We start from the raw sequence: 20,392 nt of genomic DNA, 5'->3' as shown, positions 1-20,392 counted from the left end.
TCTAAGTTTTTTTTTTAAGTTTTAATTCATCTTCCACCTAATTGATATCTGTTCTGTTTGTTTGATAAGATTTTCATACATTTTTAATTGCATTAATTAGTTGAAAACTAATCTTGTCAATAAGAAATTTACTTTTTTAAAAACATAACTTTTGTGTGCAACTTATGGCTTTCATATGGATTTTTAAAATTTTGCTATATAATTGATGCAGGGTCTCGCTGTCTCCCAGGCTGGAGTGCAGTGGCACAATCACTGCTCACTGCAGCCCCGAACTCCCAGGCTCAAGCAATCCTCCTGTCTCAACTTCCCGAGTAGCACACGCCCCCATGCCCAGCTAGTTTTTTTTGTATTTTTGTAGAGACAGGGTTTTGCCATATTGTCCAGGCTGGTCTTGAACTCCTGAGCCCAAGCCATCCACCCACATCAGCCTCCCAAAGTGCTGAGGTTACAGGTGTGAGCCACTGCCCCTGGTCTCATGCGGATATTTCTTAAGTGCCAAGTTTACATTTGCACACACCTAAAATGGTCAATAAAATGATAAAACTGTTTTTATCCTTTTCCAGCTGGGAGGTTCCCAGTCTTCAGCCAGGGAGGCCAAGAGCTTCATCTGTGAGTGATGTCTCTTTGAGGCACTGTTACCCTTTCCATCGTGCCCTTCAGTGCCATCCTCAGAGAACGGAGGCAGAACAGCAAACCTCGCTCCAGCGCTTTGAACAGGAGTACAGCTTTGAGTGGCAACCTTAATGTGGTCCCCAACGTGTGATCAGGTCATCAAAGCCAGATCATTGGCTTACGTGGCATGATCGGGAAGTGAGTTTATCTGTGATCTGAGGGTTTCGAGGGATTAGTAACACTTTCAAGTTACATCCTCCCCCTCTGGGGTGCAAAAGTGTTGCAAAGAGCAGTGACGACAGCTCCGCACAGAGGAAAAACATTCCTGGGAGAGTCGGAGAGAACGACTGCCAACTGTGTGCCAGGGTCTTTCACGTAAATCCTCTCACGCATTCCCAATTACTCAGCGAGACCGGTGTTGTTATGCCCATTTTTCAGAACAGGAAGCTGATCCTCAGGGAGGTTAGGGAATTTGCTGAAGTCGTACAACCAGTAAGTGACTGAACTATGATGAGGACCCAGGTTTGCCTGACTGAGGTTAGTGCGCTTTTTAGTATCTTAAGCTGCCTCAGGAGGGGAAGACGATCTACGTGATGAGCAGGGCAGCGATGCTCCCACCAGGCGTATCTCTGGGACTGTACTGTTTCGTCCCCTCGGCCCCACTGGAACTCTGCCATTCTTCCCACTCTGACAACTAATGGCATTGAGCAAGCACTTCCTGTGCGCCAGGCTCTGGGAAGAGGGATTTACATATTTTAGCCAATGTCATCCTCCTATAGGCTTTACATGGGAGCTGTTATCATCTCCATTTGGCAGCTTGAAGTTATTTGCCCAAGGTCATAAATACCCGGACCCAGAGTTCCCAGGTCCCAAAGCTGTCCTCTGAAATTCCACACCTTACTCTCCCAGGGAAACATGGGCAGAGCCCCAGCTTACCATGACACACCAGCTCTATACAGGGAAACATATTTCCAAGTCTAAGATAACATTTCTATTTCTAACACATTCAGGTACAACCCAGAAATTTGGGATGATTCCATAAAACTCATCCTAGATCTGTATCAGAGTTTATTAATGAAGAATTTTATTTGGCTTTGACTATTACAACCAGAGCTTAGCAAGCCCTTGAGTTTTAAAAGGAAAAAGTTGAGTTGGCACTGCCCTTTCTCATCTTAGGTATCACCTGAATCCACAGATGGATGAGAAACAGAAGTGCAAACTCGGTCTTTAACCAGAATATGCATCTGATTCTAGACTACAGGAAATGGCTGCCATATGCAGGCAAAGAAAATCAGGACAGGATAATGCTCCCTGCATGGATCACCTCAGGCACCAGAATAGCACAGCCCTGCAGAATAAGAGGCTTACATGGATGAGCAAAGCCAACATTCCCTTGCTTGGACCAATAGAAATGGGATATACTCTTGGCTGCATTTGCAAAGTAGGAGAAGCAGAAGAGGCATCGATCTGGGGGATGAGGAATCACACTTTTGCAGGAAGTGGACTGTGACTGAGGCAAGTAAAGGAAAGAAATTGTAAGCATCTTTGCAGCTGCTGATAGGGTAAAATAAAGGCTAAAAGCACAGATTCTATACACATCCTCCCTGTGTCTAAGAATTTCTGCTACTCTGGACCAGGACCTCAGGATATTCCCTACCTATACCCCTATAAATAGCTTGTTTAGGAAGGAATTGACTCAGAGAAATTTCCATAAAAATGAAAAAATGTACCCAACACAGATCAACACAATGTTAAACCAAGAAAAAAGGGGGAAAGTGAAATAGCCCAAGAAAGAGATTGTGATGGATCAGACAAACACTGGGCTGAGTATACAGTCATGGATTTCGTTAATGGAATGGAGCAGTAGCCTCTATAAACTAAGAGATTAAAGCAGAGATTTAAGGGATGATATGGCGGAAAAAGGAGGTGAGACCTGGGCTGATAGTGCTCAGCAAAACAGAGTGAAGGTTGCTGTGAAAGTAGCACATCAGATAACAGACCGTGGCAAAAACATAAGAGGCCCAGATGGCAAGACTGAGAAATGTCAGCAAACCTCAATGGACATGGACGGTCATAAATTTAGCAAACTTTCCAGGTGCGCTGGGAAGGGACACCAGGGCAAGGGAGGGCACTAGCTGGTGTGAGGTGTTAGGTGTTTGAGAAGCACAGGAAAATGGTATCTAAGGACAATGGGATTGGACAACTGTTGCTGGGTGCCACTAACGCTCTACAAAAAGAAGTGGGTGATTTTAATTTTTTTCTTGTTTTTTTGTTTGTTTGTTTGTTTTTGAGGCAGGGTCTCACTCTGTCGCCCAGGCTGGAGAACCACTGGCATGAGCACAGCTCACTGCAGCCTTGACCTCCTGAGCGCGAGTGATCCTCCCACCTCACCCTCCTGAGCGGCTGGGACTATGGGCATGTGCTACCATGCCTGGCTAATTTTTGTACTTTTTGGTAGAGACAGGGTTTTGTCATGTTGCCCACAGGCTGGTCTCAAACTCCTGAGCTCAAGCCGTCCTCCTGCCTCGGCCTCCCCAAGTACTGAGATTACAGGCGTGAGCCACGGTGCCTTGCCAGCTGTGGGGGTTTAACAGGCAACTGGAAACCCAGTTTGAGCTGAAGGAATTCACAGACAGTGCAGAGTAAAAAGAAAAGAAAAAAAAGAAAACCAAGTTGAGAGCCAAAGGAATTTCCTAGTAATTTACAAAGGGTCTCTCATCTCCTGAGCAGGGTGGGAGATAGGAAAAGTGGAAAACTACGCCTAGCTGGCAGTCCCCTTTGTTTTAAGGCAACGCAAAGTCCTCTTGTTTCTTAAGAAAATACAGGCTCCTTTCAGAATACCCCCGTCGCAAGATGTCAGAGTAGCAGCAGGACCCAGCCAGGACCTTTTCCCCCTAGAGGTGCCACATTGGAGTATTCATCTCCAGAACTCTGCAGGTCAGGCCCCCACGGCTGCTGCTCCTTATGATAACTGCATCCTCCAGTCTTCCAGTGATCAAGAGCTGCCACCTGGCCTCTGTTACTGAGGTATCGTCCCCACTGCTATCAGTGAGCCTAGCCGAGCAGCCAACAATGGTACTACTCAGCTTGTACCGTCAGAAGACGCAAAGTGTGGTTGACCAGAAGGCTGAGGGGAGTCATCCCCACAGAAAATCATCATCCTTTGCCCAGTGTTCACTTCTATGGCTGTGATCAGTCCCAGAATCTATTGACCACCCTCCCCACCAGGAGGAAGGAATCTGCAACACCACTGCAAGGATCCATAATAATAATTCCCCAGTCAGCTGGGCACAGTGGCTCATGTCTATAATCCCAGCAGTTTGGGAGGCCGAGGCAGGCGAATTACTTGAGGTCAGTTGTTCGAGACCAGCCTGGCCAACATGGGGAAACTCCATCTCTACTAAAAATACAAAACTTAGCCAGGTGTGGTAGCGGGCACCTGTAATCCCAGCTACGTGGGTGGCTGAGGCAGGAGAATTGCTTGAACCCGGGAGGTGGAGGTTGCAGCGAGCTAAGATCACGCCACTGTACTTTAGCATGGGCGACAGAATGAGACTCCATCTCAATAATAATAATAATAATAATTCCCCAGTCATTCACCAAATGGGCCTGTGGCCCTTTACTTAAGCAAACATCCTATGGGAAGGAAAATAACCAACCATTTTAAGAATTGGTGTTGACATCATCTTGAGACCTGAGGTTAGACTGTGGGTGTAGAGAGCAGATAATAATGAAGTCCTTGCCAAGGCCCAGTTAATGTGAACCCACCCCATGGTCCATTTTCCCAGTTTCTGAATGTGCAACTGGGGTTGACATGCTTGAGAACTGGCACACTCCCCATGGCGGTTCCTCGATCTGTCCAGTGAGGGCATCATAGTGAGAAAAGCCAAAAGGGAGATGCTGAAGCTTCCTCTTCTAAAATCAAGATAGAAAATTAAAGACAATATCACAGGCTGAATGCAGTGGTGCATGCCTGTAATCACAGCACTTTGGGAAGCCGAGGCAGGTGGATCACCTGAGGTCAGGAGACCAGCCTGGCCAATATAATGAAACCCCATCTCTACTAAAAATACAAAATTAGCTGGGTGTGGCAGTGGGCGCCTGTAATCCCAGCTACTTGGGAGGCTGAGGTGGGAGAATCGCTTGAACCTGGGAGGCGGAGGTTGTAGTGAGCTGAGATCGTGCCACTGCACTCCAGCCTGGCAAAAGAGTGAGACTCCGTCTCAGACAAAAAAAAAAAAAGACAATATCACAGTCCATGGGCTGGCAAGGATGAGGGCCATGCTTAGGGATCTAAAGCAGGACTTGGTTAACATTTTAGACCTTGTGGGTCATGCAGTTTCCACTGCATCCATTTGCCTCGAGCACACAAGCAGTTAGAGACAAGCTGCGAATGAATGAACATTTCTGAGTTTGAATAAAACTTTACTTATGGACACTGACATTTGAGTTTCATACAGTTTTCACGTATCACAAAATATTATTCTTCTTTTGATTTTTTACCAACTATGTGAAAGTGTGAAAGCCATTTTAGAGCAAAGGAGGTATAAAAACAGGAAGTGGGCCAGAATTGGCCCACGGGACTTGTGGGCTATGATGTGAAGGATGCAGGGGTGGTGCCCCATCATATTTCCATTAAATTCTCCAGTCTGACCTTGGAAGACACCAGATAGATCCTGAAAACAACAGTAGATGACCACAAAGTCAGTGGAATAGGTTAACAGAAGTTGCAGCCAGCAGAGCAGATTAACACAGCTTCAGGCAGGTCATGTGCAGCATTATGATTTGGCCAAGTTTATTTGTTTGTTTTTTAAGACAGAGTTTCGCTCTTGTTGCCCAGGCTGGAGAGCAATGGTGCGATCTTGGCTCACTGCAACCTCCACCTCCTGGCTTCAAGTGATTCTCCTGCCTCAGCCTCCTGAGTAGCTGGGATTACAGGTGCCCACCATAATGCCCAGCTAATTTTGTATTTTTAGTAGAGATGGGGTTTCTCCATGTTGATTAGGCTGGTCTTGAACTCCCTACCTCAGGTGATCCAACTGCCTCAGTCTCTCAAAGTGCTGAGATTAGAGGCGTGAGCCGCTGTGCCCAGCTATTTATTTTTTAATCATAAAAAAGAATCTGAAATAGTTGCAAGGGGGAACAATATGCATTCACAATTTTTTCCTAGAGCTGTGTTAATTCTCCTGCCCTCTATAATAACGGAGAAGAGAACTGGAAGGTCCAGCTCTTCTGCTGAACATCACAGGGATATTTTGCCAACCAGGCCGGATGAGCATGAAGTAACTAACCTGCTGGAAGTCTCTGTAAGACACATGAGCTGCAGAGAGTGGGAGGGGACTCTTAATATTCCGGAGGCTGCCACACATCCATAAAAATGTTGGAATCCAGTGGTTAGGGGTGTGCTGGGACACACACACCAAGTGACACACCGAGTTGTCTCTGACACCCTTTTTCCTTTTTGAGACAGAGTCTTGCTCTGTTACCCAAGCTGGAGTGCAGTGGTGAGATCTCGCCTCACTGCAGCCTCTGCTTCCTGAGTTCAAGCTCAGCCTCCTGAGTAGCTGGGATTACAGGCATGAGCCACCAAGCCCAGCTAATTTTTATATTTTTAGTAGAGACAGGGTTTCACCATATTGGCCAGGCTGGTCTCAAACTCCTGACCTCAGGTGATCTGCCTGCCTTGGCCTACCCAAGTGCAGGGATTACAGGCATGAATCACCGCGCCCAGCCTGATACCCATTTAAAAGAGACAAATGATTCTATCTTGCATTCCCTACCATGAAGAAAGAGGCACAAGGCTTAGTGGACCTCTTTGCATTCCGGAAGCAGCACCGTCTACACCTGGGAGCACTGGCTTGCCCTGCAGATCCAGTGACACTAAAGGCTGAGCTTTCAGTGGGAATCGGAGCAGGAAAGCACACTGCAGCAGGTCCACGCTGGATACCCAGAGCCCGGCACCCAGGCCGTGTGACCAGGCAGACCTTACGGGATCCGAGGTATCAGGGGTGATTCACAACAGCAAAGATACAGAATCGACCTAAATGCCTGTCAATGAATGATTGAATTGGCCAGGTGCAGTGGTTCATACCTGTAATCCCAGCACCCTTGGGAGGCTAAGGCAGGAGGATTGCTTGAACTCATGAGTTCAAGACAAGCCTGGGCAACATAGTAAGACCTAAATAAGCATCCTGTCCACCCCATCCTGGCATGACTGACTTGCCTGCATGGTTTTTCTTTGTAAGACTTACCATCCAGAACATTACATCATATTTTCTTTTTTTTTTTTTCAGTATTTTCTCATAATATACCATATTTTCATCTGTTTATTTGCTTCTTGTCTGTTCACCTCATCAGAACTTGAGCAGCATTATAATAGCATGGACTTGGTCTGTTTTATTCTCACAAGTACTTATGTACCTGGCACATAGTAGGTACTCAATAAATAGAAGTGGCAGCAGAGCACCAAAAATAAGCTCAGCAGAAAATGAAGAATTCCATTATTTGTCTTAAAAAGGCAGACAAGCCGGGCATAGTTGATCACACCTGTAATCCCAGCACTTTGGCAGGCTGAGGCAGTCAGATCCCTTGAGCCCAGGAGTTAGAGACCAGCCTGGGCAACAAGATGAAACCCTGTTTCTACAAAAAATATAAAAATTAGTCAGGCAAGGTGGCATGAGCCTGTAATCCCAGCTACTCAGGAGGCTGACGTGGGAGGATCACCTGAGCCCAGGAGTTAGAGGCTGCAGTGAGATCATGTCACTGCACTCCAGCCTGGGCGACAGAGCAAGATCCTGCTGACTCCAAAAAATAAGACAAAGAAAAAGGCAGACAAGTCACTAACATGGGGAAATATGGGTCATAACAGGAGAGAGTTGGCTTTTTCAGAAAAAGACAGTTATTAGATATCCAACAATGGAAAAATGGGTAAAGAAAATTTGGTATATATACACAATGGAGTATGTTCAGCCATAAAAAAAGAATGAAATCCCATTATTCTCAGCAATACGAATGGAACTGAAGACATTATGAAAAATGAAATAAGCCAGGAACAGAGAGCTAAACACTGCATGTTCTCAGTCACATGTGGAAGCTAAAAAATGTCGATCTCACAGAAGTAAAAAGTAGACAGAGGATACTTGAGGCTGGGAAGGGAGAGGAAAATGGAGTGATAGGGAGACATTTATTAGAGGATACGAAATTACAGCTAGACAGGAAGAACAAGTTCTAGTGTTCTGTACCACCATAGGATGACTACAGTTAACAACAATGTATTACAGTTTCAAATTACACCTCAAGGAGGTGAGGTGGTGGCTCACACCTGTAATCCCAGCACTGGGAGGCCGAGGTGCGTGGATCACCTGAGGTCAGGAGTTTGAGACCAGCCTGGCCAACATGGCAAAACTCCGTCTCTACTAAAAATACAAAAAATTATCCAGGTATGGTGGCGGGCACCTATAATCTCAGCTACTTGGGAGGATGAGGCAGGAGAATTGCTTGAACTTGGGAGGCAGAAGTTACAGTAAGCCAAGACTGCACTGTTGCACTCCAGCCTGGGTGACAGAATGAGACTCCGTCTCAAAACAAAAACAAACAAACAAAAAAAGGAAATAGCTAGAAGGAGGATACTGAATATTCCCAACACAACGAAACGATGCATGTTTGAGATGATGGATGTGCTGATTATGCTGATCTGATCACTACACATTAAATGTATCGAAACATTACCATATACGCATGAATATGTACAGTTACTATTTGTCAATTTTAAAGTAAAATGTTAAAAGAGAAAGAAAAAGACAAGTGAGAGAACAAGAAATTCATCCCACACCCACGAGGGATGAAATTAACCTAATCTCAACAGAGTTCAGTATCTTCATCTAACAGACAAGGAGCAGAATCTTTCATTGCGTGTTGTGGGGGGGAGGAATGAGGTTACTCAAACAAAAAGTTTCGAACTTCTCAGAAGAAAAATGAATTTAGTCACTTTGAGGTACTGTTAATACCCCATCTGGCCATGGCTGACGAAACAGACCTTTGGATTCCATGAAACGAACCCCTTGCTAATGTCTGTTCTGGGTTCTTCAGACCTCCTTGGCAGGTGGCTGGCTTCTCTGTTCTGTTTTAACCCTCCAGATGTCATGTGAAAAAGCATGCTTGTTATGAAATAATCCTCTGGCTTCATTACCCAGGAAGTCCCTGCTTTGTTTTTGTTTTTATTTTCTCAAGCTCTGACAGTAGAAGTTTCTGGGGGGGAAATGTGGGGGGAACTGTGGGTCTTTATAGAGCGGGGTGAAGTTGTTCAGAACCTGAGAGAAATAAGATATTGTATTTTCCTTCCTCACTCTCTCTTGTTCACATCCTCAGAAGACAAAGTTACTCCCTTCGGTTCCGAGAAGTTGGTCTGCTGTTTTTTGTTTTTTAATTGTAGAGAGAGGGTCTCACCCTGTGCTGGCTGGAGTGCCGTGACACAATGGTTAGCTCACTGCAGCCTCAAACTTCCAGGCTCAAGGATCCTCCCACCTCTGCCTGCTGAGTAGCTGGGACTATTGGCGTGTGCCACCACACCCAGTTAATTTTTAAATTTTTTCTGGAGAATCTAGTCTTACTATTTGCCTAGGCTGGTCTCAAACTCCTGGCCCCAAGTGATCCTCCTGCCTTAGCCTCCCAAAGTACTGAGATTACAGGCATGCGCCACCATGCCCAGCCCACTTCTGCTCTTAGGGAGAGGCAAGTGCATCACAGAGAACACTCTGTGCTCCTAAAAGAAGGAGTTGACAGAGCTCACGTTCCCTCAGCCTTTCACACAGCCTCCCCTCGTCTTCCTCTCTTACTTGGCATCGTGACTGCGCTAGGACCCCCTCATGAAGACCAAGATCCTCATAAAGAGGACAAGAAGTTCATCCAGCAGCAGTCAGGCCAATATATCAAAGTTAGCATAACTGGCAGAAACGCAGAGGCATTAATGACTCCTATTGATGACAGGGTTAGTAGAAGATTCCCTGATTTTGATGCCCAGCACAGATTATGGGAGCAGCAGAGTACATGCTGCCCAGCAGCTTCCGGAAGCTTCTGTCCAGGAGCTGGAGGTACTGCTGAAGTGCAACACATTCCAGTGTGCTGAGACTGCCCGCGACGTTGCCCCCAAGAACTGCAATGCTATCATGGAAACAGTGGCCCAGCTGCCCACTGCAGTCACCAATCCCAGTGTCGGGCTGTGCAGCAAAGAAGATGATTAGACGGCTCATGTGCACATTTTGTTTTTAAATAAAACCATAAAAAAGAAAGAAGGAGGAGGTGGAGGAAGAGGAAGGAGGGAGGAGGAGGAGGAGGAAGGAGAGGGAAGAGGAGAAGGAATTTACATCAGCAGGCTGATTACAGCCTGTTCCTTGAATTCCTGGTTGAGTGTACTGACCATTCTCCCTATGGAAGCTGATGATTCCCATCAAGCCCTTCAGAACATATTGCATAATTGTGGAATCTAGACTTGGGCCACAACTGAGTGATTTTTTTCTCAAATCCAATTCTGCAAAGTAAAAACCTGATGAAATACAGTGAAGGCTGATGCTCTAAGAACTGTGTTTCCCAAGTCCAGAGCTCTGCATACAGTCACTCGCTCAGTACTTAATTACAGAGCATGAATTCCATGCTAAGTGCTGAACTCAGCACTAGGAAGAAAAAGGTGACCTAGAGGCATATCCTCCTTCTAAAGATGTGTAGAGGCTTGCAGGAATGATGAGCTGTGTCTCCAGAGAGCTACAAGGCAGTTCTAAATTGGTAAATGCCCCGAGAGTGATGGGATTGTGGCATGTTTAAGGGTTAGCCAGACCTGGAAACTGGACACGACACCACTCCTCATGAATTACGTGAGTGTGGGTGTTTCGCAGCCACGGTAAGACACAATGCCTGCATTTATCACATGGAAATGGTGATGGCATGCCTGCTCCGCCGGATTGCTGTGAGAAGCCAGTGAGAGACACGTGCAGCATTCTCAGCACAGCGCTTGCCGTGCAGTAAGTGCCTAATCAATGCTAGCAATTACTTTCTTGTTTTATTTTATTATTTTATTTTTTTGAGACAGAGTCTTGCTCTGTCGCCCAGAGTGGAGTGCAGTGGTGCAATCTCGGCTCACTGCAACCTCCACTTGCTGGATTCAAGCAATTCTCCTGACTCAGCCTCTCGAGTAGCTGGGATTACAGGCAGGCACCACCGTGCCTGGCTAATTTGTTTGTATTTTTAGTAGAGATGGGGTTTCACCGTGCTGGCCAGGATGGTCTCGAACTCCTGACCTCATGATCTACCCGCTTTGGCCTCCCAAAGTGTTGGGATTACAGGCGTGAGCCACCTCACCTGGCCGCTAGTGATTACTTTCAATATTACTAAGATGCAGATAACGGAAGAGCCCAGAGGAGGGGGAGCAATTCCAGAGGGAGGGATGCAGTAAGACTTCCTTCAGCAGGTAGCATTGGAGCTGGGTGTTAAGGAGTGAGTGAGCTGTGGGATTATGGATTTAACAGAGGAAGCCAAGAGAAGAGGAGGCGGTGTTGCAGGAATAGTGAGCAGTTGATGATTTTTGTTTTGTTCTGTTGTTCACTTGGGGATATTTTTGTTGCAAAGACAGCATGAAAGATAGTGGAGAATTCATATTGGAGAGATAGGCCAGGGCAGATTATGAAGGATTTTGAATACCAGGCTAAGAAATTTGGGCTTAATTTCACAGACATTATGAGCACTCCTAAAACATTACATTTTAGATAAGGGAAAAGAAAAGTATTCTTCAAGAAGATTAAATTTGGGCTGGGAACGGTGGCTCATGCCTGTGATCTCAGTACTCTGCCCTCCCAGCAGTGTCGAAGTGGGCAGATCACCTGAGGTCAGGAGTTTGAGACCAGCCTGGCCAACATGCTGAAGCCCTGTCTCTACTAAAACAAACAAACAAAAAGAAACCAAAAATTAGCTGGGTGTGGTGATGGGTGCCTGTAATCCTAGCTACTTGAGAGGCTGAGGCAGAAGAATCACTTGAACCTGGGAGGCAGAGGTTGCAGTGAACCAAGATCGTGCCACTGCACTTCAGCCTGGGTGACAGAGCAAGACTCAGTCAAAGAAAAAATAAAAAGTTTAAACTGGAAACAGTGGGTAAGAATGATGGAGTGGAGAGAAACGTTTGAGTGAGGGAAGTCAGCTGAAAAGCTGTACAGACGTCTAGACAAAATGTGACACAAACATGCCTTCACCTCCCTGCAAAGACCACGATCCCCTGCGCTCCAGTGGGGTTCAGAATCCTTGTCCTGGGCCACCATTGGTAACTAATCAGTGCTGGCTTGAGAGATAAACCCTATTATCCATCCCTGAACTAAAACCATGACAGAAGTGGCAGGGAGCTTTGCTGCTATCCCCCCAGCAAACATGTCCTCCTCTCAAATGGAAAGGGGACCTCCTGACAACATCTCTGGGACCCAACAGCATGGGTCACCATAAGCCACAAATTGATAATGAAGTCAGTTTTCAATTATTGGGGACGGAGGATTCAGTTCATGATTCACACAAACCGACTGACTTTCTCTCCCGGTGTTTTATGGGTGAGTAGCAGCCTGGAAACTAGACGTTTGAGTAGAGTTGAGTTATTTGATTCATAGTGGATTTTGGTTTTCCACAGGACCCCTGTGCCGTTGTCTAGTAAAACCTGGTGGAAATTACAAACTGCAGAAATTCGACTCAGTGCCGCAATAACAGGATGCACCTGTAGATTTCATAGAATTAGCAGCAGCGTTCTCTCAACACTGGTTTGAGAGAAATAACCCTGCTTGCGTAGTGCCAACTGGGGCAGAATCTGATGTGTTCTTGCCCGCCTGCCAGCCATGGGAGGCGCCGATCTCAGCAACAGCATCTATCCATCCGCCAACCACTTAACAAGCAAAGATGGAAGACCCACGTGCTCCAGGCTGTCCTGCATTGGTTCATTTGCTCTTGATGGGATTACCAATTTGACAGATGTGCTTGCAATTAATTGGGGGCTTTCTGCTTCCAATCCAAATTCCCACACTTAGATGGCTGGCTCTCTGGGAGCAAAAACCCTTCTTTGTTTTTGCTTCTCCCAGACCCTGGGCAGAGCTCCCTGTTCCTGGATGCTACACTGATATGTACCGAATTGAATTCTATGAAAGGGTGCACCCAAGTACACAAGCTAAGTGAAATGTAATTTGTGGGACCTCATGTGGACATTTCAGGTCATGTCTACAAGATAAAAGAGAGAAAAGCCTGGGGGCCACCACAGGCCTGGGAAAATGACCTCTGACTAAGCCTGATAAGAACATCCAATACGTAAACAGCAGGCTCTCCGCCACCTCTTCGGTCCTTCCACTGCCACTCTTCCAGAAAGCAAAGGGTTTTTTCCTGTTCAGACTTTGGCTCTGAGACAACAGCTCAGCACATCACTCCTCTAGAGAAAAGAAAGTCTGAGATGAGAGAGCGAGGCTGCTTTCATGTGGTGCCAGCGTGCGGTGCAGGGCAGGCCTGATCGCTGAACGGATCCCTGCAGACCCGAGCTGTCACCTCCCCTCTCTGGTGCCCATTTCTTCTCCTCTTTGGGAAGACTGTCAGCATCCTCAGTGCAGGGCCATGTCTTTATTTCTTGGCTGTCCCCGCAGGTTCTAGCATGATGCTTTGATTAATTGCAGGTGCTCAGTCAACGTTTGCTGATGGCTTACGTGACAGAGGTGAAATTATTCTTTCATCTGGGTTTCACCTTTTCCTCTCCTTTTTTTTTTTTTTTTTTTTTTTTTGAGAGCTAAGGTCTTGCTCTGTAGCCCTCGCTGGAATGCAGTGGCACAATCATAGCTCATTGCAGCCTTGACTTCCTGGGCTCAAGCGATCCTCAACCGCCTTGGCCTCCTGAGTAGCTGGGACTATAGGCATGTGCTTTATCTTTTCCTTTCATTTCTCAGCTTTACCTTTTCCTTTCCTTGCGCTCCCCTGGTGGAGATGCTGGTAAGCAATGAACCAGTCAAGAGGACAGCAGCAGGAGGGGAAATGGAGAAACCCCATAATTCCTAGACTAAACAGGTCCTGGCTCACAGAGGAAGTCATGCTCCATGTTTCAACATATCCTCAAACCTCATTCAATTCCAAAATGCATGAAGATGAAATGGGAATTTTACCCAAGATTTTTTGTGGGCTGTTTGGGAGAAGAGTTAACATATTGCCAACTCGTCTCTTCAGATGATTTTTAAATTTTCTTCCAAGCTTTCAGTCATTTCTCTAAAGCTCCTCTGCTCTTCCCACTCTGTCTGGGTCCTTTCTCTGCCACTCTCCTCAACATGACTTCTCCATAATGGGCCAGCATTTCTTTTGTTCTGTAGAGCAAGTTTTCTCACCCTGGTCACCTCCAATTTGCATGTTATGCCTCCACACCAAGTGAACCTCGGAGCACCAGTGTTTTAATCCCTGAGAACAATCCTCGGGGGATTCAGCACAGAGGTCCTCTTAATAACCTGTAGTCTCCAGAGTGACACATCCTCACAGTCAAAGTGAGCAAGCTATGGTGCCCGTCACCAAGGGGGCCCACCATTCCCCTCTGTGCTCACTTCTCTCCTACCTCCTTCTTCCTTATCCCATCCTTCTTCCTTCCCTTTTATTTCTGCGTTAAATGATTCACGGTTATTCCTTTCATAGGGGTGTCTGTGCCACTTGGTTCTATGGGCATTTTTTTTTTTTGAGATGGAGTGTTGCTCTTGTCACCCAGGCTGGAGTGCAAGTGGCACGATCTCGGCTCACTGCAACCTTCACCGCCTGGGTTCAGCCGATTCTCCTGCCTCAGCCTCCCAAGTAGCTGGGATTACAGACACTCAAAACCACACCCAGCTAATTTTTGTGTTTTTAGTAGAGACAGGGTTTCACCATGTTGGCCAGGCTGGTCTCGAACGCCTGACCTTAGGTGATCCGCCCGCCTCAGCCTCCCAAAGTGCTGGGATCACAGGCATGTGCCACCACGCCCACTGGTTCTATGGGCCTTGTTGAAGCGACCACTGACAAGCCCTGAGGGTGAGTAAAGGAAAAAGAAAGGTGATTGATTTCTCATCACCAATCTCCTTTTCTCCTCTACTCCTTTGCCCCCATTCCCCAGTCTAGACTCTCATAAAAAGAAATGATTTCTGTTGCAAGCTAACTGTTCATTATTGTGGTTGCAGTCGGGGGTGGTAAGTCAAGCTTTGAAGTTGTCTGGATAATAAATGCTGTCGTCAAGGACCGTCCAACATTGTAGGAACAAGAGAACAATCCAAGTGAACAACTAACCCCCATCCACAAACGCTACCGCCTCTCTGCCGTCCCCTAACCTCAGCCTCATGCACTTGGAGTTCACCAATCCATGTGATGAGCTCAAATCAGTGAATTTTCTCCTCGCCAAAGCTCACAAATTCTGTTTCCCACTTCTTGCCCCATATCCAGGCATTAAAAACTGCATTTTCCCTTTGCCTGATATTCTGGCATCAAGCCTTCTTTCCATTCCAATTTATTTCACCTTCCTCTAGTTCTTATTATTTCCCTCCTGGAGAGTATCTCAGCATCTCTATGCCTCAGTCTCCCCTGCACACCCCACCAGCTCAGCCTCATTATCACATCACTCGGTTATGTTCCACCTGGGTTAGACAGCTTCAGTGGCTGAAGTCTACAGATCTTACTCTGTTTTTCGAGGTCCACCTGACTCTGAATCCAGCTGACATTTTGCCCTTTGTCAGGAACTACCTACCGAGGCCGCATGCATCCTTCAAGGAAAATACGTGGGACTTTCCTGATCACATCAGCTCAGCAACTTTTCGCTCCAAAATTTCAATTGCTCTTCTTATGATCATTAGTGGTCTTAAACCTGAGGGAAGTCGGTCTGGGTCAGAAATTTGTTGTCCGCCGTGATGAGCAGTTTCTTCTGGGAAGTACCAAGCGTTTCTGATAATAGACTTGAGCAATTTCCTGATGAAGAGAGACTCTGCTTGCTCTATTGACCCTCTGTCCCTGGATGAACTTAGTTACTTTTAACCAAATGTTCTTTTCTTGAACTTAATCTACCAATGTTATCTAGATACCTTTTCTTCAAAAAAAAAAAAAAAATCCTCTACTAGGTAAGAAACCTTTGAACTGGACTTATTGGAAATTACCTCCTTGCAGCAGGTTTGAAACAAAACTTTGAATTTGCCTCACAAAGAATGTGTCTGAAACTGCTTTAGTGCATGCCAGTTATATTCATATGCACGTGTGTCTTCATACACAGGGACTGGACACCCGTATGTGTTATGCACTGTGTTAGGTGGTGTGAGCTCACTGATAAGCTGGACGTAGGGCCATCATCTAGAGGCCCACAGTTTCACACCTTAACCTGAGATCCTTCGACCCTTGAAGTTCAAAGCGCCCACAACTGCTGGGTGTGGTGGCTCACACTTGTAATCTCAGTACTTTGCAAGGCTGAGGTGGGAGCGTGCCTGTGGTCCCAGCTACTTGGGAGGCTGAAGTGGGAGGATCACCTGAGTCAAGAAGGCAGAGGCTGCAGTGAGCTGAGATCACAACACTGCACTCCAGAAACCCTGTCTCAAACAAAACAAAGTAAAACAAAATAAAGTGCCCGTCCTGAAACTTCCTACAGATTTATCCAGGGTGTATGCTGATGTGCATTTTTTCTAAGGATAAGAGGTTTTACCATTGTGCAAGACAGTATGGAGATTCCTCAAGCATCTAGAATCAGAAATACCATTTGACCCAGCAATCCCATTACTGGGTATATACCCAAAGGAATAGAAATCATTCTACTATAAAGTCACATGCACCCGTATGTTTATTGCAGCACTGTTAACAATAGCAAAGTCATGGAACCAACTGAAATGCCCATCAATGATAGATTGGATAAAGAAGATATGGTACATATACACCATGGAATACTATGCAGCCGTGAAAAGGAATGAGATCATGTCCTTTGCTGGTCTCAAACTCCTGACCTTGAGTGATCCACCTGCCTTGGCCTCCCAAAGTGCTGAGACCGACTGCAACCACAATAATGAACAGTTAGCTTGCAACAGAAATCATTTCTGTTTATGAGAGTCTAGACTGGGGAATGGGGGCAAAGGAGTAGAGGAGAAAAGGAGATTGGTGATGAGAAATCAATCACCTTTCTTTTTCCTTTACTCACCCTCAGGGCTTGTCAGTGGTCACTTCAACAAGGCCCATAGAACCAGTGGGCGTGGTGGCTCATGCCTGTGATCCCAGCACTTTGGGAGGCTGAGGCGGGCGGATCACCTAAGGTCAGGCGTTCGAGACCAGCCTGGCCAACATGGTGAAACCCTGTCTCTACTAAAAACACAAAAATTAGCTGGGTGTGGTTTTGAGTGTCTGTAATCCCAGCTACTTGGGAGGCTGAGGCAGGAGAATCGGCTGAACCCAGGCGGTGAAGGTTGCAGTGAGCCGAGATCGCGCCACTTGCACTCCAGCCTGGGTGACAAGGCGTGTCCTACTGCGTCTGGCTAATTTTTGTATTTTTTTTTAAATAGAGACTGGGGTTTCACCATGTCTGCCAGGCTGGTCTCAAACTCCAAACCTCAGGTGATCCACTCACCTTGGCCTCCCAAAGTGCTGGGATTACAGGCATGAGCCACCAGGCCCAGCCGACGTGAGGCATTTTGGAAGCTTGAATTCCTTTGCTTGCCTAGATGATTTTCTTTTTGTTAATATCTTTGCTTGCTTTCTAGAATTTAAACAATTGTGTTTTGCTCTAACTATCCATTGGCTTTAAGTCTGAGACAAACTTCCAGGGAGCAAAACAGTCAAGCATTTCACAATTATCAGAAGAGCACTCGGGTCATAAATAAACAAGACTGAATTTTACAAAACTCCAAAGTTTAAAACCAAAGCCCACTTTTTGCATGATCCTTTAAGAGAAAGACAAATCTGGAAGCAAAACACCTTATAAAATGACAGTGTACTTTCAGGAGCCCAGGGCACCATGGTGAGATGATAATGGCTCATTTATAGTTCACAGATTATAAGTCATGGGGGATTATTTATGAATTCTTAGGATTCATCAGTTTGCTGCATCCTTCTCCATTATTTGAATATTGGAGGCTGCCTGACCAGGATCTTGGCAGGACTTTGCTCCTTCATCCCAGGTGGCCCCTGCTGACTCCCCAGGAAGCTGTAGCCCTGGGGGAGGACTCAATTTGCAAAGTGCTGGGTGAGACCACTGCCAAGAAGTGCTTGCTCACCCTACCTTCAACGGCAGGGGAATCTCCCTCTCCTTTTGTGGGCGTAGCTGAAGAAAGGATTCATAAATGAAGCTTGATCCTTCTCATCAACCCCAGCTCACACCTCCAGCAATTGAACTTGAAAAAAAAACCTAGTTTGAAAAATTACCGCAAACTATATTGTCATCAAAAAAAAGAAAAAACACTTCCTATATTCGAGATGAGAGAATAAGAGTGCGAGGCAGTTTCCTGGCTCAACACACCAGCCCAATACTTAAAGAGAGCAACTCCTGACTCCGATAGACACCTGATGGGCCCACAGGGGTGACAGTCCAGGCAGACTGATCTTCCCAGCCCAGATCCTCCCAGCGCGATGCCGAGAAGAGGCTGACCGCAGCTGGGCCTTCTGCAGAGAAAGGCCTCTTCTTAACTGCCCCGGCTGCTCCCAAGGGCCAGGAAGATGGATTCACACCTGCTGATGTGGGGACTGCTCACATTCATCATGGTGCCCGGCTGCCAGACAGGTAAGGGCCTGTGGGTGCCTCCGGAATTCCGGGAAGGCTGATGGGCATCCCTCTCCCAGTCACAGAACCAGAGGGAGCCCCAAGTAGATGGTTCCAAGAAGGGAGTTGAATCTTGGGCTCCACCTCTTGCCCGTGACCCCCAGGGACCCCAGGTTATGCCTCAGCGTTCCTCAGTCTGTCAAGAGAGCCTGCAATAGCATTAGATTCTCCTGTCACTCACAGTCCTTGACAATTAATTCTGGGACAAATAGTGTGACATGATATTTGGATGTTACCAGGGCCCTGATGAGCAGGTTCCTCAAGAAGTTATCTTTTATTCTTCAATGAATTTCCTTTTATTCTCTGTACTCCATGCAACAGCTAAGAGGCTATCAGGAAGCTCTTTAAGTTCAGGTTAATTTGCTGGAGACATCAGTGCTCATATATCAAATAATGGGATAATTTAAGATGTCAGAAAAGTTTAGCTTCAAGGATGTATGCCTTGCTTTACTGCCTCAGGAAATAATACCTAGGAATTTCCTTACAAGTGAAACTTTACAGAAATTTTTTCAAATATGCATACCCACCTTTAGAATATAACTACTTCTCATATTCCTATGTATACACATGAAATGTATATGTGTATGTGTTTATATATGCAAATTTTAAATTTCATTCCTTCTTTCAAATGGGTTTTCTCAAAGATTTTTATTTTTTTGAGACATGGTCTTTGTCACCCAGACTGGAGTGCAGTGGCGTGATATTGGCTCAGTGCAATCTCTACCTCCCAGGCTTAGTGATCCTCCCACCTCAGCCTCCTGAGCAGCTGGGACTACAGGCACACGCCACCACGCCTGGCTAATTGATTTTTTTGTAGAGATGGGGTTTTGCCATGTTGCCCAAGCTGGTCTTGAACTCCTGGGCTCAAGTGATCCACTCGCCTTGGCCTCCCAGAGTTCATGAACCACTGCGCATGGCCGAGATTTTTTTTTAAAGAAATTAAAAACCACCAACTTCTACCTCAAACCACTCTTCCTAATTGAGTGTGAATTTTCTAATAATGTCTTCCCTTTGTTTACTCAGGAAGACAGATATGAAAGTTTATAAATTTTTTTGAAGGTTCATAATGGCAAGAAGTAGAATGCTAATCGGCTGCAGAAATAATCTATTAAGAAATGAAAGATGATGATGCCTTTGAGGAGTCTGCTCACTTGTTCAGGGAAAGTGGCCAAGTCATGCTGGGCTGTGTGCTGGCCCAGATGTAGCAATGTCTTTAAAGAGGGCATTTTATTTATATATTATATATGTTTTATTTCAATAGGTTTTTGGAGGACAGGTGGTGTTTGGTTACATGAATAAGTTCTTTAGTGGGGATTTGTGAGATTTTGGTGCACCCATCACCCGAGCATGTGCGCTGTACCCAATGTGTGGTCTCTTATCCCTCACCCACCTCCCACTCTTTCCCCTGAGTCCTCAGAGTCCATCATGTCGTTCTTATAAAGAGGGTCTACTTTCAGGAAGGTTTTTAATGTGATTTCAATCTCCTCAGGGTCTTCGCTAACTCAATCCAAGCCAAAACAGCAAAATCTTTACAATTAGTCATGTTCTGCCTCTGGGAAACACATTTCAAGTAAACTTGTGTTATTTCCAGCCACTGGTGACTTATCCAGGGGTCTGAATGGTCTTGGTGGGGGCAGGGAAAGTAGAGTTCCATCAGGACTCTTTCGCTCCATTCTCAACATCTGTCCATACCCCATATGCCCCTCAACACTGTAGGAAATACAAAAGTGAGTAGGACATAGTCCCGACCCTTAAGCAATTCATCACCTGGCGAGGAGGAGAAAAGCCTGGACATAATAGTAGTAATACCAGTTAGAGGGTGGTAAGGTCTACGGAGCGGGGGGCTACCAGAGAAGGCTTCCTGAGGGTGACATGTAGTGGGGGATCCAAGGGACCAGTGCATGTCCATCAGTGAGATTCCAGGGAGAGAGACCCTTATGAGCCAAGACACAGCAGTGCTTTGGGGAGCAGCAGGTGCTCCACGGTGCTCCTGCCCTG

The 20,392-nt window shown here is 46.1% G+C and overlaps 2 protein-coding genes across 3 annotated transcripts in view; one reads left to right on the top strand and one right to left on the bottom strand.

Annotated features, from left to right (window-relative positions):
* RBM17 (RNA binding motif protein 17) overlaps positions 1-20,392 on the bottom strand; it is a 54,699-nt gene that overhangs the window by 33,018 nt on the left and 1,289 nt on the right. The gene's annotated exons all lie outside the window — the stretch shown is intronic.
* The window catches only part of IL2RA (interleukin 2 receptor subunit alpha), a 52,397-nt gene continuing 49,917 nt past the window's right edge, over positions 17,913-20,392 (top strand). The window contains exon 1 of one of the 2 annotated variants that reach the window (XM_012443406.2): positions 17,913-18,355. In XM_012443406.2, the coding sequence (XP_012298829.2) occupies positions 18,292-18,355 (64 nt within the window). In that variant the 5' untranslated portion in view covers positions 17,913-18,291. The remainder of the gene's footprint in view (positions 18,356-20,392) is intronic. The other variant, XM_012443405.2, reaches the window with a different exon arrangement.

This window comes from Aotus nancymaae, unplaced genomic scaffold (assembly GCF_030222135.1).
Source record: "Aotus nancymaae isolate 86718 unplaced genomic scaffold, 86718_ANA_hifiasm-v0.15.2.pri h1tg000083l, whole genome shotgun sequence".
Taxonomy (NCBI): domain Eukaryota; kingdom Metazoa; phylum Chordata; class Mammalia; order Primates; family Aotidae; genus Aotus; species Aotus nancymaae.
The sequence above is the reverse complement of the archived record's forward strand: the minus strand, read 5'-3'. Positions and strand labels throughout refer to the sequence as shown.